The 18,218-nt window shown below is 50.6% G+C and overlaps 1 protein-coding gene across 1 annotated transcript in view; it reads right to left on the bottom strand.

Moving 5' to 3' along the window:
• LOC128833097 (serine/threonine-protein phosphatase 6 regulatory ankyrin repeat subunit B-like) overlaps positions 1–16,694 on the bottom strand; it is an 88,103-nt gene extending 71,409 nt beyond the window's left edge. Inside the window, exons 1-3 of the mRNA XM_054021012.1 lie at positions 16,422–16,694; positions 12,794–12,895; positions 947–1,045 (exon numbers count right to left, since the gene is read on the bottom strand). Of these exons, the coding sequence (XP_053876987.1) occupies positions 947–1,045; positions 12,794–12,895; positions 16,422–16,574 (354 nt within the window). The 5' untranslated portion in view covers positions 16,575–16,694. The remainder of the gene's footprint in view (positions 1–946; positions 1,046–12,793; positions 12,896–16,421) is intronic.
• Positions 16,695–18,218: the final 1,524 nt, after the last annotated feature.

The raw sequence follows: 18,218 nt of genomic DNA, 5'->3' as shown, positions 1-18,218 counted from the left end.
GAGGAAAGCACCCGTCCTCTGGAAGCTGGAATCCAGTCCATGCAAACAGCTGCCTGCACACAAGAGTCATTTTTCTTGGATGTGTTTCCCCTATTGTTGGAGTGGAAAAAATTCCCCTGCAGTCAGGTGGACGGAAGACGGAAGCTCGGCCCACCAGGCCAGCCTGGAGCAGAAAACCCTGCATAAGGAGAGCACTAATGGGCTCCAACTGAGCAAAGGCTGAATGATTGGGGAAGGGAGGGGACTGAATGGGGGGGGGGGGAAGAGGGGTGGGCAAGAAGTTCTCAATCTTGAGATCTATTTGGCTGCGAAATGGTCCTGCCTAGAGAAGCGACAGGAACCCCATTGCTTGGGACAGTTGAAACAGCCTGGAGAATACCCTGTAGGGAAGAAGCCTGGCTGGAGAGGAATGTGGTCTGAAGCAGGAATTCCCCACGTATTTCACAGAGTGGATCACAGCGTCTCTGGGATCCACAGTGGGAAATGCTATAGAAGGGCAAAGTGGTTCCGGTGTATGAACAGCGAGCAGCACAATAGCAATGCAGCAGACTCACTCCAAGTCTAATGTGTCGTGGGCGCTTTGTTTTCATAGAATCATAGAATCTCAGGGCTGGAAGGGACCTCAGGAGGTCATCTAGTCCCACCCCCTGCTCAAAGCAGGACCAATCCCCAGACAGATTTTTACCCCAGATTTTTGCCTAAGATCCCTAAATGGCCCCCTCAAGGATTGAACTCACAACCCTGGGTCTAGCAGGCCAATGCTCAAACCACTGAGCTATCCCCCAATATTTTTGCCAGTATCTGTTTTAAACAAATGGTGGCAGTGGGGCAAGAACCAGTCTCAGGCGCATCCCCATTGGGAATGACCATTCGGCTGAAGAAATGGAAGCGGAGACTTCAAGGGCAACGACGCTCCTCCCTACCATGCCCCCATACGTGCACATACCCCTCCAGGGACGTTGGGATCTGCCTTTCCAGCCAGCAGCAGCCGGATGATCTCCTCCTTCGAGTGGGCAGCAGCCACATGTAAAGCATTTCGGCCATTCTGGAAGGGGTCGGAGAAAGAGCAGTTAGCAACACACCTTAAAAACCTCAGCAGCAGCTGACATCACCAGCGTAGTTTCAACTGCTCAGTCCTGCCGGGATGGGTTTCCTCTCTCAACCAACAGGTGCTGAAAGGCACCAGATGGGCAGCCCACCAGCATGAAGAGCTCTGTTTATCTACTGAAAAGACTCAGTATAGAGACATCTTTCCTACCCAGCTCTGCTAACCTGCCTCAACACTGGCCTGGAGGGACCATCTGTCACGCTGTGTCCGTGCGTCAACCTTGAATGGTCTCTTGCAATATGTGTTAACTCCTTATGCTTAAGTCTGTTCCACCTTGTGTTTAGCTTTGAAACCTTCCCCGGACCTGAAGAAGAGCTCTGTGTAGCTTGAAAGCTGGTCCCTCTCACCATCAGAAGTTGGTCCAATCACAGGTATTACCTCACCCACCTTGACTGTCTCTCTAGGCATTTATGTCGCAGTCATCACTGTGATATCTGAGCATCTGACATTGTACCTCGGGATGGAAGGGTAGTTTAGTCTCCACACCTATGCAGGGAGGGCAAGTATTGAAGTCTCTATCAATTAGGGGGCCAGTTGAGGATCACAAATTGTGCAGTGGGGACACCTGTTAACAGGGAATAAGCCAGAGAGCTCCAAGCTCAAACAGTTGGCAGATGGAAACTAGTTTGGGTCAGTTCTGAGCTAGGACAGATTTCAACCACCTAGAGGCTTAAGTCCTGAGCCCTACTTACAAAAAAGCAACTTGCAGTGCATGCTTACTGGCAGCCTCCCAGTTTTCATCGCCATCACCAGAACTGCATTAAAACCCTAAGTTACAGGTCCAGGAACTCTCTACAGTGGTTTCGCCAGCCAAGCATCTCAGCTGTTAACAGTGATATCAGACTCCCAGAGAGATTCGTTCCATAACTGGCAATTCTACCAATAGAGTTGATGCCAATCAATGTCCTGAATACAATGCCCTTCCCCCGCAACAAAACAACAAAAACCCAATCCCAACCCACAGTCTCTCCACCAATCATAGCCATTGCTACTAAAATAATTAGCTGGTGGCCAACCAGCTAACAGAGGGGAAAATCTCTTTGATGGAAAACTATATCAAGAACTGAGCTGCTAGACAAAGATCATCTGGGCAAATCTCCACACTGCAATACATAAATAATAAACATACGTTGCCCTTTTATACCACCCTTCACCCAAGGATCTCCAAGGCCCCTGAATTTAGCAAATCACTTAAGCATTAAGACCCATTGAAGGCAGCGAGATCGAAGCACACGCTTGAGTGCTTTGCTGAATCGGGGCCTATGCACTCAAACATTCACTGATTTAGCCTATGAGAACAATGAATACAAAGATTGCAAGCATAAAAGATGATTTGTTCTGTTTCTAACCTACCCAAGATTCTAGGTAGTCCGATGGCCCCTCCTTGTCGCTTAGCTAAAGAAAATGGATTCAAAACCACTTTTCTAATGTATGGGCTTTATTAACCACCTCCAATAGCTAATAACTAATACAATCACAAAACACATCATCAGATAACTACCTCTAAACTTACTTAACCTTCCCTGTCTAACTCACAATGGGACAACCAAAGAGAAAAGAAATTCACCTGACAACCGTCACATGAATATCAAATAAATCAATGCTCCTCACCCCAAAACTACCAACTATCCTGAGACGATGGCCATTTTTGTTTATTGCTGTTGCCAACCCCCAAATTAAAATACCTTATTAAGGTCGCTAAATTACTTACAGAATAAAGGGTCTGGGCCAACGGTCTACATAAGCGCAAGGGTTTCAGATCTCATCGTCCAATCGGAGCATTTCCTAGATCCTCAGACCATGGGAGCCATCCAATCCCTGTATCTGCCAAATGTAGGGCTTGTCTTCACTACGGGCTAAATCGGCGCCCCTGCGATTCATGCAGCGGAATCGATTCAGTGGGTCTGGTGCAGACTCAATAAGTCGATGGGCGAGCGCTCTCCTGTCGACTTAATTAATCCACCTCAATGAGAGGCGGCAGCTATGTCAATGGGAGAGCATCTTCCATTGACATAGACTGATGTAGGTACCGCTTGATGTCGACGTAAGCGACATCGACATAAGTTATGTAACTTACGCACCTTAACTAGCGTAACTGACATCGACTTACAGGATAAGTGTAGACAAGGCCTCGGTATTAAGCGTTTTGTCCCTCCACTGGCCATCTGGCTGCATGGAGCTTGACTCTTCTCTCCTTAATATAGTAATGTTTTGTAATTGCAGCTGCAATACGAGAGCCAGGGAAGTCAGGCTGTCTCTCAGCTTGAGGAGCCAGGGTTGTTCAAAACAGCCTGGCAGGGAACCATCAGGTCTCCTCAATGGAAAGGACAATTTTGCTGCATTAGGTTTGCAGGGCAAGCTCAGGCCCTTGGGATGAATCTGCACTAACAACAACAACATCTAACTCTTATACAGGGCGTTTCATCCCTAGATCTCAAAGCGCTGTACTAAAGAAGTCAGTATCATGACCCCCATTTACAGATGGGGAAACTGAGGCACTGAGAGGTTAAAGTAGCATGCCCAACGTCGCCCAGCAGACCAGTGGCAGAACTGGGATTAGAACCTAGGTCTGGATCCCAGTTCAGTGCTCTGAGGAGCATGCCAGGCATGAGAAGGCGTTTTCTATATACTCAAAGGCAGAGTGTGACAGAAAAATGGCCTATTAACCCTCATCCTCGGGACTCCCAAAATCATCTCTCTCTCCCTCCCTCTGAACAGGACACAGCCTTAACTGTCTCCATAGCCTCCCACTGCTTTCCCCCAGTGCAAGCATTCACTGGAAAAAAACCCATCTTCCCTGAGGGAGCTTCACTTTTTCTTCTAGCCTCCTCCTTCTCTGCCACCAGCCCCTTTGCCTGCTCCCACCACCAGCCAACTCTGGGCTAGCCTCAGGAGCTGTGCCCTGCCTGCACGTTGCTGCTCCCAAACCCAGGGGAAGGTGAGAACCGGGCACCGAGACAGCCAGGTCAGGAAATTCAAGCTAGACAAATGTAAAGTACTATATGAGGCAGGAAACATCAACTACAGAACTGCAGCACGGGGACTATCTAGCTGGGCAGTAGCACTGGTGAAAAAGTTCTGGGGGTCATAGTGGATCGCAAATTGAAACAGGAGCCCAGAATGCCATGCAACTGCAAAAAAGGTGACTATCACCTGGGGACGTATTAGCAGGAATGCCGTGTGTAAGACATGGGCAGTAGCTGCCCCGCTCCACTCTGCGCTGATGAGGCCTCAGCTGGAGCACTGTGTCCAATTCTGGGTGTCGCATTTTAAGAAAGATGTGGAGCGTCCAGAGGAGAGCAGCACAAAAGATAAAACGTTTATAAAACCTGACCCCTGAGAAAAGAAGATTGAGGGGGGCCCTGATAACAGTCTTCAAATACATTAAGGGCTGTTATAAAGAAGATGGTGATCAATTGCTCTCCATTCAAGGTAGGACAAGAAATAATGGGATTAGGCTGCAGCAAGGGAGATTTAGGTTAAATATTAGGAAAAACTTTCTAACTATAAAAGGAGTTAAGCTCTGGAAGAGGCTTCAACGGGAGGTTGTGGAATCCCCGTCATTGGAGGTTTTTAAGAACATGTTGGACAGACACCAGTGGGGGATGATCTAGGTTACCTTGGTCCTGCCTCAGTGCAGGAGGCTGGACTGGATGACTTCTTGAGGTCCCGTCCAGCCCGGCGCTTCTTTGATTCTATGTCAGGAATGGGGCAATGGGAAGTTGAGTGGTTCTGGGTGGGAAAGAGGAAAGGTGGTGACAGAGTGAGGGAGCAAACGGAGAGCAGGGAAAGCAAGGAGAAACTGAGGGAGACACTCCAGGAATAACCTCATGTCATGCCCAGTGGCTGAGGACGGCTAGGGGACCACCTGGATCAGTAGTCAAGTGTGCGTGGGCGCTGGGGTAGTTGGGCTGTTGATTGGGCTCAGAAGCAGACGGGGGCAATGGTCAGAGTTCTCGCAGCGGTCAGTAGCTGGAAGATCCTGTCTGAGGGGCAGGGGCAGTGGGTTGGGAAGGGGAAGTCAGGCAAGTCAGCAGGGGCAACAAAGTAGGGTCAGGGAGACAGTCTAATCAGCAGGCAATGGTCTGTTGCTTAGACAGCCTCCTCTTCCTGTTGGAGCCTTTATATGGTCCAGGTACCCAATGAGAGTGCTGCCTGTCCATCCAATCATGGCTGTGGTCGGTAGGCCTTTAGCACTAAGGTTGTTGGGGAGGAGTAGCGGGTTCAGTGCACTACCGTAATACAGCCACTACGGTTGTTGCCTAAGGACCTGGCAGGCCTGGGCTCAATAATGGGGCCCTTAGTAGGGGGAGCCCCGATCCTCAGGCTGGCCCAGGGGAACCTTGGCTCTGAAGCGAGCCTCTGCTTCCTACTCCACAGGGCTGGCTGCATTTTGTTGTTTACTGGCGAGTGGCCAAGGACTAGCACAACTCTGGGCAGTAAAAGCATGTTGGCTGCCATTATTTATTATGTATATTATGATAGCACCTAAGAACCAGCGCCCCCTGGCTCTAGGGGCTGCACAATCACAGAACAGATAGACATTCCCCACCCAAGAGAGCTTACAGTCTAAATGTACAACTATAGAGAACAGGTGGAGACAGGCAGACAGATGAGGGAAACAATGAGACCACAGTGGCTGGCATGACGGGCAGCGATCTCAGTAGAGCAGTGGCCTGTCAAGTGCTTTGTAGGCCTCACGGGCAAAGGGGTGATATGGTCAAAGCAACAAACTGGGAAAAGGATCTTTGTGACAGGCATTTGAGTGTCCTCACGGTCAAGGCCCTCCCTGGCCTGTCCCCACCCTACCCATCATCTCTCATGAGATTTGTGACGGCCAGAGGGGAGGATGTCGCCGTAGATGAGTCGTAAGATGAGGAGGGCCTAGACAATGGCTCTAGCTGTGTGGACAGAGAGGAAAGGCTGGACCCTAGACATGTGATGCAGAAAGAAGCATGAGGAATTAGACATGGCCTGGATGTGAGGCCCTAGAGAGAGAAGAGCTGAAGAGGACGTCCAGGTTACAGGCCTGAATGACAAGGATGGGGGTGTTTCTCGCAGCGACCGAGAAAGGCTTCCGACCTGGACTGTATCCAACACGACAGTTCCTGTAGTCCGTTACCATCAGCCCTCCCTTAGACCTCCCATCCTACAAGAAATGGCTCTTGACACACCCCTCCCCTACCAAGGTTGTGCAAACCTCAAGAGAAATCTCCTTCCAAGGCAGCACTTAAGGCTGGACTGTGAGATTTACTGTTGCTGCAAAAGCAGCCGCTCGCAGGCCTGTTGTGGCACTTGAAGGTCCTCGTGGCAGAAGAAATGCCTCCAATGCATCTTCCGTGCTGCTGCAGTAATAATCTTGTCCTTAGGCATGAAGGACTCTCGCCGGAGCAGCTCTGAATGATCGCTCGGGCTGATCCTGACAAACGTCAGCTGAGAGGGGATTTGTCTAGCTGCCCTCTGCTCAACAGGCTGTGACGTTATTACACACAGATCAAGCTTGGTAAACGCTTGCCGTTATTCTTCAACCTGGTGCTAGATCTGCCTGAGTGAGGCACAGCATGTCATTTCCCTGACATACACCTCGTCTCTCTGTCCCTGCAATAGGTCAGGGCAGGGAGCCGCCTATTTATTATGCACTCATATTTCTCGGACATTTTTATTTCTGAGCTTGTTTATTGGCGGCTGCGTAGTCCAGTGGATAGAGCACAGGTGTGGGAGTCAGGAGTTCTGATTCTCTAGTCCCCGCTCTGCTACTGACCTGCTAAGCGGTCCTGTGCAAGTCACTTCGCTTTCCCCTTCCCACCATTGTCTGTCTTGTCAACACACAAACTTGCAGCAATTTTGATTTAAGAACGCTGTACTTCAGTTTTGCTTATGGTTCCTAATGGATTTTAATTGAACTCAACTGACCCTAGTTGGACTGCTATAGGAGTGTCCAGGAAGCCTTTTGCACCTCACTTTTAGGGTTACCATTCGTCCGGATTTACCCGGACATGTCCTCCTTTTTGTGCTAAAAATAGCGTCCGGGGGGAATTTGTAAAGCACTCACAATGTCCGGGATTTCCCCCCCGCAGAGCAGAGCGAGCGGCTGGGAGGGCTGCAGGGAAGTCCCGGGCTGGACTCAGGAGCAGCTGGAGAGGAGCCGGATCCGCCCTGCATTCTGAGCCGGCAGCTCCCTTGCAGCCCAGTCCGGCAGCACTGTGCAGGGCCAGACCGGGTTTTGTTGTGCAGGGCCAGGGACCGGGTTTTGTTGTGCTGGGGAGCTCAGCCACGTGTCCGGCTCGGCTGCACAGAGCCCAACACCCTGTTCTGAGCAGCAGGGTAAGGAGGTCAGGGGGCAGGAAGGTTCTGGAGGTGGCAGTCAAGAAACGGGGGGGGGCTTTTTGGGGGGAGTGGAGAAAGTTTTGGGCAGTCAGGGTACAGGTAGGGGGTAGGGTCCTGGGGGGCAGTTGGGGGGGGTCTTAGGAGGGGGCAGTTAGGGGACAAGGAACAGGGAGTCTTAGGTAGGGGGTGGGGTTCTGGAGGGCAGTTAGGAGCAGGGGTCCCAGGAGGGGGCAGTCAGGGGACAAGGAGCGGGGGGAGTGTTTGGGAGTTCTGGGGGGGGCTGTCAGGGGGCAGGAGTGGGGAGAGGGATCGGAGCAGTCAGGGGACAGGGAGCAGAGAGGTTTAGATGGGTCGGGAGTTCTGGGGGGGGCTGTCAGGGGGCAGGAGTGGGGAGAGGGATCGGAGCAGTCAGGGGACAGGGAGCAGAGAGGTTTAGATGGGTCGGGAGTTCTGGGGGGGGCTGTCAGGGGGCAGGGGTGGGGAGAGGGATCGGAGCAGTCAGGGGACAGGGAGCAGAGGGGTTTAGATGGGTTGGGAGTTCTGGGGGGGGCTGTCAGGGGGCAGGAGTGGGGAGAGGGATCGGAGCAGTCAGGGGACAGGGAGCAGAGGGGTTTAGATGGGTTGGGAGTTCTGGGGGGGGGCTGTCAGGGGGTGGGGAGTGGTTGGATGGGGCGTGGGAGTCCCAGGGGTCTGTCTGGGGGTGGGGGTGTGGATAAGGGTTGGGGCAGTCAGGGGACAAGAGGCAGGGAGGCTTAGATAGGGAGTGGAGTCCTGGGGGGCAGTTAGGGGCAGGGGTCCCAGGAGGGGGCAGTCAGGGGACAAGGAACGGGGGGAGGGTTGGGGGTTCTGGGGGGGCGGGAAGTGGGAGGGGCAGGGGCGGGGCTAGGGCGGGGCTCCTCCCGTCCTCTTTTTTTCTTGCTGAAATATGGTAACCCTACTCACTTTAAAATCACACTTAAATTAATCTGGTGTAACTCTGTATGTGGACAAGCTCTTCAGTTATAAGCTTCTTGGGGCGGAACTGGCTCTGACTACATACGCTTGTACAGCCCCAAGCACACTGAGGTCTTAGTTGAGGTTGTGGTCACTAGGTAGCACAATGTTATAAAAGATTAATAATTTCTGTTTTCCACAAGTATTCAAATGTTAATCTGTGTTGCCAAGTTGCAATTGGTCAGATAAAGTCACATGATATTGTTTCTGCTCCATGACTGGAAGAATGCAAGAGTGCTTTTAGGGTGAATACCGGGGTGTATGAACTGAAATGACTCTTTCTGGGAACACTCATAGGTGAAATCCATAGACCTGCACAACAGGGAGTTTTGAGTGAATTTGCATCTGCCAAAGTCCCATTCAAATCTCCCCAGGTCTCCCAGCAAAGAGAAGTGAAGTGAGGACCCAAGATTCCTAATGTAAGAGACTAACATTTGGAAAACCCACTTTCAGAAAAGTTTGTCTCCAGGAAAGAGCAAAATCAAAGCCATTGGGGCTGGAATATTCTTTGAGGTCTCTCCTCCCAGACTCACTTCCATGGGCTACTGGTGCAAACCAAACCCTTCACTCTCAGATCCTGTCCCAGGACAAAGTCAAAGGGAGCAGGGGGGTATAATCGTACAAGAGAGGTACCCCACCAAAGCCACTCAGATCTACCCCAAACCATGGTCCTCATCAGTTGAACCTGAGTTGAAGGAGATTGTCTTAAACTGTGACAAAGGAAGGGTTAAAAAAAAGAGAGATTTTAAACTTCTCATTGAAACCCACATGGGAAAATCCTTCCTCACTAGTAAATGCTTAAAAACCTTGCTTTAACATGGATCCCCAAAGGAATCTTCACACCAAAGAGGAGAGGGGCTTGGCAGGTGAAGGAATTGCACTGTTCTTACTGGGGCTTCTCTGGAGGGTGTCTCTGGGCTGACCTAGTGGTGAGAGACCAGGCCTAGAAGCCAGGCCTGGCTTCTAATCCTCATTCTGAAACCGAGGGCCAGATTCTGATCTCAATTAGACTAGTGGTGTCAATCCAGCATAACTTCACAGGAGTAACGTTAATGTCACAAGAACAGACTCGAGCCCCAACTCCTGCTGTGACCTGGGATAAGTCACGTAGCATCTCAGTTCCCCTACAAAGATCCAGGTTAGCAATATTAGCCTAGCACACCCAGAGGGCTGGTCATTCCCGCAATGGAATTTCATCCGCTCCTAACGTTGCTTTAGCGCTCGGACAACTTGTGTGCATGTTGCACCTTCAGAATGCTCCCACTGCAGCAGCCAGCCCACCTCAAAGGGGTCTCAGTTTTTGGCTGGGTCTACAAGCACATGGGACAACCTATGCCAGGGATTAATTAGCTCTTTCCACCTCCCAGTGACAGCTCAGGAGCGGTAATCTTCATGAAAATCACCTCCTGGAGGGCAGCAGAGATGCTCACCAGACACTGGTTTTTAATGCATGGAGTTTCTGCAGTCCTTGCTCCAGCTGCACTGACTCTGAGCTTCCCCCCGGGTCAGCTCTCCACAGCCGCTAACTGTACAGGTCACTGAGGCACTAAGCAGGTCAATAGGACTCCATTTGAATCTGAAGAGGCTCCCAGCTTTGTCTGGTGTCTGCAGGGCAGGGCAGACATGCGTTGCTCCATCCTGTGCACTGGTGGAGGCAGCTCCCCTCTCCCCCGGCCACTGAAAGCCGTGCCCTGGGGGATGCTGCTGCTGTTTGGAAGTCCTTGGAGTCCTTGCCAAGCAGCCGGAGGCATCTCAGTGGGGAGGCTTGGAAGGTCAACAGCTGACGCAGGGGGCTGGCTCTGCCCGCCTCACTCCTGGGGCCCCTTTCAGCGCTGAGGAGAGCCATTGGGTTTGCATTCCCAGCATGGGTCCAGATTAGCTGCTCAAGGCATTTCATGAGCACTTCCAGGAAAGTGGAACTCCTGGCCCGGGGTGGGGCGGGATGGGAAAGGGTGGCCTTGCAGTTACCTCATACGCAGACCGGACCCTGGCCAGTGGCTGTTGGGAGTGTGTGCTGACATGGCCGATGACAGGGGATCACAACCCACATCCAGCAGGACACATAATTAGGGCAAAGTCTGCCATGACCTGGGCCAGAGCAGTAAAGCTATTTGGGCACCTACAGATGCCTAGCAGGAGATGCCCAGGCACTTTTGAAAATACCTCTAGGCAGCTGTGACAATCGGGGCCCAGACACACCAGGGGGAGAACAGGGGGGCTGAACCCCAAAGAATATGCAATTGAATTAACTGATTGTACACACTATTCCTGTACTATAAAAGTGTATCGGGTAAGGTCTTTTAGGAAAGCCGGTGACACATGGGTGATTAATGTAATTGGGAAGTGAGTCTATTTACATTATATGAGGAACTCTGGACACTCATATTATGCTTTAAAGTCTGGGACCAAACAAAGGGAGGAACAGGTTTTCACCAAGAGACGAGGGAAGGCAGCTATCTGCCAGCCCCCAATGGAAATAAAGCATTATGGAATCAAAACAATGGAAGCCCAATTAACATACGAATCAGCGGGGGATGGGAAGAGAAGAACAGCAGATCAGCCTGACTCTAGGGACAAAACAATGAGTTTTAGGCAACATGAGCAGAAGCAAAAAGCCATTTCAGCCTCCATCACTGAGGGGATGATAGGCTACAGCACGCATCGAGCCTGGGACAGTTGGGTGCCCTGGTTTGGGGCCTAGGGATTGTGACTGATAAGGAAACTGCTTAGGCAACGGTTTCAACTTGCTAGAATTAAGTTTGAGTCACTAGAAAGCACATTTTGTTGGTTTTATTTGTAACCTTTCCTCTCTCTGTCCCTCTTCCGTGGGAGCCCTTCTGCCTATGTTCTGTGTTAGCCACCCTGTGTTTATTTTCTTACAAACCCATCTCAGTGCTATGTATGAAAGTGAAGGGTAACATCCAGAGCCGAACTCTCAGGCTGGCGTGAGCTCTGGCTCTTTGGAGGCAGTGAACTGGGTAGCCTCTGAGAGAGCCCAGTGACAGGGGCTGGACAACGCAGAGGGGACGACTTGGTGGAGACTCCAGACTGGAAGGGTTGTAGGTGTCACCTTACAAGGAGCAACCAGGCTGATGGAATCCAGGGTGAGGTCACTGCGCTAGTAGCAAGCTTCTAGTGGCAGGGCCCTGAGCCGAAGCTTCCCAGCATAGAAGCCCCCAGGGTCACAGGGCAGGTGGAGACACAACCCCTTACTGGTCTGGGTGGACCTCCAAAGCGTCACACCACCCATCCACATCTTTAGGTGCTTAAATACCTTAGAAACAAAGGGCCAGACTTACAATGTCCACCGGCTTGCCAAACCATAGTGCCCTCTCCCTCTGAGCAGGTGAACTGCAGGCTTTTCACAAAAACATTTGAAAAACGAAATACCCAAAACATTATCAGACATGATCTGGACTTAAAAAGACACAGACACCCCACTGCAGTGGAGAGGAGTCCCATGTAACAAATCGCAGAGCCACGCAATATTTATCATGGACCCTTACCTCCTCTCCTCCCCGGCATGTCTACAGATGTACACAGATGTTTGTTTCTGTGCACAAATACATAACAAATAAAGGCCAGTGTGCCTTGGACCAGATGACCCCCAGCTGGCACAAGCTGCCAGACTCTTTAATCATAGGTTTTAGAGATGAAAATGACCTATTGCTTACTCACATCTCTGCTACTACAGGATTATTCCCATCACAAACACGCCTCCCTGCTCCATCCAGTCCAGTCCTAGATGATTCATACCATGGAGTTTTCCTTAGGAGATTCTTCCAACGCCTAATAGACCTTAACGCTAGGAAACATTTCCTGATGCTCCTCACATGCTTTCCTAAGCTCAGGTTCAGTCCCTTGCTTTTTGGCATAAACAATTCCTCTCCCTCCTCCATGTCTATTTCATTCACATGCGGTCAGATGAAAGGCTGGGCTTGTTGTTAAGGCACTGGGGAAGTTCTCAGAAAACAGGGGTTCAAATCCCAACTCTGCCACAAGCTCGCAGTGTGCCCTTGGGCAACTCACTATCTCTCCAGGCCTCAGTTCCCCACTTCTAAAATGGGGATTGCAATTCTTCCTTTGTCATGCCTATGTAGCTACTCAGCTCGCTGAGCAGGGACTGTCTCTCACTAGGGGTTTGTACAGCGCCCAGGACAATGGAGCCCTGACCTCACTTTGGTGCTATCATAATACAAACAATGAATGAGAATACTATCGCCAGACAGTTATCATATCCCCTCCAAGTGGTCATGTAGCCGATAACTCCATACTATATGGAGTCCTTTAACATGAGTCTCTCTCTCCCTGCTCCACTTATTCCCATCAGGGCTCTAGACAGCTGGATAGTAAGTGGTCTCTTACCTTAGTTTGGTCTGAAAGATTCACTCCCAGCTCCAGCAACCTCTCGACAATGGACAGCCTGTTCTCTCTCACCGCGATCATGAAGGGGGTCAGGCCCGACTCCTGGAGGAGACAAGACAGGCATTGCTGACTGAGCACCTAGATGTCTGAGGTTGGCCCTCACAGGTGCCCGTGTCATCATGGGCTATTGCTGCTCATTTCTTCCTTAGAAAGGTCTCCTTTCAGGCAACCCCCACTTCAGCACTTGATCCCAGCTGCTATGCTGGTGCATGGGGAGGGAGGCTAAGATCTCAGGTAGCAAGGGTCCCAGCCCACACTGTGCTGTCTAAACACGGTCAATTACCCTCAAAACCCACCTTCCGAGACCTTTCCAAGAGATGAAAATGGAACGACTCAAGCACAATTCTTTTCAGTCCAGTTTGAGATTAGAGCCGAGTCCATCAGGACTGTAAGAACTGCTGGGTGTGTCCTTTCCCGGGCATGGCGTTTCATTAGATGGCAGCTGTTTTACAGCTGGAACAGCTCAGCCATGCTGTCCCGTCCTGAGGGAGCACTCTGCCTCAGGCCTGCCTCATGTGTCTCTGGGGGCTTTTCTTTTCTTAAGCCAGGTCTGTAAACCCTGTGTGACCCAAAGCACCCCTGTATTCATGCCCCACACACTACTGTAATAATTAGGGTGACCAGATGTCCCGTTTTTAAAGGGACAGTCCCGTTTTTGGGGACTTTTTCTTATATAAGCGCCTATTACCCCCCACACCCCCCCCCCCCCGTCCCGTTTTTTCACAGTTGCTATCTGGTCACCCTAGTAATCATCTTTGTCCGAAATATGCCTTGTGAGGTGTCAACTGAAAACTAACAACGCACTAGTGAATAATATCATGGTGAAAAGCAGGTAGCAACATTATACATAAAGTTATGAATTCCCCTGTATTAGCACATGTTCAAAACCAGACAGCCCTGCCTAGGCAAAAGTTTTTAAAGCAGGTCTAGCATAAACAAAGGGATGCGTGTTTACCCCAATTTACATATAAGTAGCAAACAGGATCACCAAGGCAGCAGGGGGAGGAGATGGTAGGAAACAGAATAATTTGCATTTCAGCAAACATAAAGGGGGAAGAAAGGGCACAGAGCCTCCTTCACCACCAGACTCCATGCTGCTTTCCTCACTGCTTGAATAAACTTTACTTCGAGGCGTAACCTTCAGAAGACTCCAAGGTTCACCAGACTATCGAAGAAAGGGCCAGAGAATCCCATGTTTTCTCTTTCACCTAAGACGACAAAGGCACCTGTGCTGTTATGCCTCTGGAAGAGATCCTGAGCAAGGCAAGGGTCCATCACCATCTTGCAGGCCTCGAAGACCATCTTGCCAAACCCTGGAACCAAAACTTGCTAGATTAAGTTTGAGACTTTTAGAGGCGTGTTTTCCCTTTCAGTTGCTGGTAACCATTTCTAACTTTCTCTCTCATACTTGAATTCACTTAAAACCCCATCTTCTTTTGTTCATAAACTTGTTTTGCTGTTAATCTAAACCAACAGCATTGTGTTTGTACTCCAGTGGGTGTCAACTCCAGTTAATGTGGCTAACTGGAGTGTTGTGTCTGGTTAGAGGAGCAAATGAATCATATTATTTCTCTGAACTGTCCTGAAGAAGGGGGGGCATTACAGAGCACATCGTTTGGGGACAATTCAGGGCTGGGAGTGTGTTGGGGGTCACCCTGCAAGTAGTAACCAAGGCTGCTGGAAGCTGCAGACAGGCTGCTGGAATCAGAACTGCTGTACCAGGGCGGTCTAGCACACAGGTCCCTCAGGGTGTGACCTGCATGCTTGTCGGCTGGCTGTGAGTGGCCCAGGTTGGGAGTTCCAAGAGCAAAGCAGTGTGAGGCACCCAAGGTTACAGGGCAGGCAGTGACACTCAGAAAACCAGGTTGATAAAGATTAAATGCAAGTCCAAAGCTCTTGACCCTGAATGGCTAAATGCCCTCTACAGGTAGTGGCACCAGTTAGCAACATGGGTTCAAGACTCCAGCACTTTTCCATGCTCTGTAGCTCAGACAGTGCAGCTCCCCACATGTGGAGCACTCCAACAGACAGCCCCCTTTGGATGGGATGGTCATAGAATAGAATATCAGGGTTGGAAGGGACCTCAGGAGGTCATCTAGTCCAACCCCCTGCTCAAAGCAGGACCAATCCCCAACTAAATCATCCCAGCCAGGGCTTTGTCAAGCCTGACCTTAAAAACCTCTAAGGAAGGAGATTCCACCACCTCCCTAGGTAACCCATTCCAGTGCTTCACCACCCTCCTAGTGAAAAAGTTTTTCCTAATATCCAACCTAAACCTCCTCTACTGCAACTTGAGACCATTGCTCCTTGTTCTGTCATCTGCCACCACTGAGAACAGCCGAGCTCCATCCTCTTTGGAACCCCCTTTCAAGTAGTTGAAAGCAGCTATTAAATCCCCCCTCATTCTTCTCGTCTGCAGACTAAACAATCCCAGTTCCCTCAGCCTCTCCTCATAAGTCTTGTGCTCCAGCCCCCTAATCATTTTTGTTGCCCTCCGTTGGACTCTTTCTAATTTTTCCACATCCTTCTTGTAGTGTGGGGCCCAAAACTGGACACAGTACTCCAGATGAGGCCTCACCCACGTCAAATAGAGGGGAATGATCACGTCCCTCAATCTGCTGGCAATGCCCCTACTTATACAGCCCAAAATGCCGTTAGCCTTCTTGGCAACAAGGGCACACTGTCGACTCATATCCAGCTTCTCGTCCACTGTAACCCCTAGGTCCTTTTCTGTAGAACTGCTGCCTAGCCAGTCGGTCCCTAGTCTGTAGCAGTGCATGGGATTCTTCCGTCCTAAGTGTAGGACTCTGCACTTGTCCTTGTTGAACCTCATCAGATTAAATCCACAAATGCTATCCCATTAAATGATTCCTACTCCTCTGTCCGTACTGAAGGCTGGCTTTGTGGCTAAATCTCTGGGTTAGGGCTCTGTAAATCGGAGTTCAATCCCTGTCTCTCAATCAGACATTGTGTGTGACTTCGGGCAAGTCACCTCACCGCTCTTCACCTGGGTTCTCCATTTCTAACCGGGGGCGGTAACGCTTCCTTTATCTGCCGTGTCTATTTAGATGGGAAACTCTTCCAGGCAGGGACCACCTCACTATGTGTTTGCACAGCGCCTCGCACAATGGGGCCGGGATCTCCATGGTGGTCCTGCTATTGTAATGCACACAATAGTAGTGAAACCACTGGCTGAAACATCCCTGTTCTTAACACGGAGAAGCCATTCAGTGCGAACCACAACTGGGAAGGAGAATGGGAGCAGGGTCGTCAGTTCATGCTGGTAATACAGGATTTACCCGCCTGTTCCAACTAGTGGAATACTCTGCCTCCAGCAGAGGTGAATACGAGATGACGCAGACAAAGGCAAACCACTGCTCCCAAGGCACCTAGCCATTTATGCAGTGGAAAGAACCATGATTAGCCCCGGTGACTCCAGCCTCACTGCCTTCCCCTGCTCCCCCCCCCCCCCCCCCCCCCCGGCAATCATCATAGCACCATTTATTCTTTTGTATCTGTCATAACACAAGCCGACGCTAAAACAGCTTCCTGGTTGTTGGCTACTTACTTGGTCAGTCTGGGAGACGGCCAGGTCCCCCTTGTCCATGCCTCTCAGGGTCTGCTCCAGGGTGATCCACTCCCCTTTGGTGGCCAGCTGCAGCACTCTGCTGCCAGATGCGAACAATCCTGGGGGGCTCAGAGACGCACTGTTCTCGGACATTTTCCTTCTCTTCCCCCAAATCGGATCCTTTTCAAGGTCAGTCCTTGCACGGCTCCTTGTAGGGAATCATATTTCTTCTCTCCTCGGCTGTGCTGAGAGAAGCCGGCTCAGGCAGTGACCGATGTCAATTTCTCGTTCTTTTGCTCTCTCTTGGTAGGAGGTAAGGGCAGCAGATTGCCCCCCCCTTTCCCCTATTCTCTATTGATTCAGACTCTTCCAATCAGAGGGGCCTTTCAGCTCAGGCTCCAGTTAAACTTTTCTAACTCCTCCTTTGTGTCCCGGTTACCTTGACATCAGCCTCCTGCAGGGGGGCGAGGTGGGGGTTGGGTTTTCTGCCTTTATCGATTTTCCTACAGGAGCTTAATTCAGTCCAGTTCACGGGCCTGGGGCATGAAAAATGCAACTCATTCTAATGAGGATTGCGTAACATCGCCATCCTGCAGTGAGCCGGATTTGAAGAATTACTGCTGCTGCTTGGCCTTTCTTGCTCAAGACAGGCCCAACAAGAGGTCACCCTCCAAGAGCTGAACTCGCCCACGTGCACTTGGGTTCAGAGTCCAGGGTTTTAAGCCATTTCCCGCCAACCATTTTCTTGGGCATTTTTTGTTGTTGAAAAAGCTGCCATGATCCCAAGTGATCTAACAGCAGCAGATTCTCCCAGGCCTTCTAATTCCAATGGGGGGAGGCAGGAATTCAGGCCATAGGACTAGAAAGGACATCCTGTCAGGCAACCCCGCCCACATAAACTTGTTAATAAACGTATCCAGCTCCATTGTAAAACTAGTTAGAAAAGCATATCCGTGTTCACAGCTGTTGCGGGCAGTAAATGCTGAGTGCAGTTTGCAGTCGATCAATATCTTTTTCACACCTCCCTTCTTTGCTTATGGCAAGTAGATCCGCTTCGCCTTCCTCCAGAGGGACAGAGAGAGGGCCCTGCCGAGCGAGACAGGAGCTGCTGTCTGACCTGCCATGATGAGCGGCATGTTTCTGGGCAGTTAGCCCAGGACCCGCTGCATGTATCTATTAGTAGTTATCTGTCCGTGGCAACAGCCACATTTACCAGGTGCTTTCTAGACATACAAGGGATGGTCCCTGCCTGGAGGAGCTCATGATATAAGGATGTGGAGATCTGGGAAGGGGAAGAATAAAAAGAATTTTGGATACGAGTCAGGAGGTAGCACTAGATTTCCGGCTGTTACAGATAAACCAGGCATGGCATAGTGGGATTGGGGGGGGGGGGGGGCAGGAGGGGAAGGGTGGATGGGTTAAACCCATGAGAACATTTGGCAAGGCAGGCAGATGGCACCCGGGCTGTGGAATGGAGGATGCCAATGCTGCCACTAGTAACAGAGAGAGCTGGTCAGAAATTTCCGGATGCAACATCTTTCCATTCAGAGGGCGTTCAGGGAGCACGGTTGATTTTGGAAACACCAAACTATAGCTGGGGGACAGTTTTGGTGTTTCTGACATGAAATGGGGGCAGGATTTCACTTCCAGGAAAGATGCTGGAGCATCAGCTTTGCATCCTGCCTGGGGAGGAAAATATTTCCAAAACGTCAAAACAGTTTGCAGAAGTGAAACTTAGTTCCCCGGCCAGCTCTAGTCACAGACAGCGGCAGGAGCAAGGAGAGGGCTTCGGATACA

This window comes from Malaclemys terrapin, chromosome 2 (assembly GCF_027887155.1).
Source record: "Malaclemys terrapin pileata isolate rMalTer1 chromosome 2, rMalTer1.hap1, whole genome shotgun sequence".
Lineage (NCBI taxonomy): Eukaryota > Metazoa > Chordata > Testudines > Emydidae > Malaclemys > Malaclemys terrapin.
This window is presented reverse-complemented; position numbering and strand designations above follow the sequence as displayed.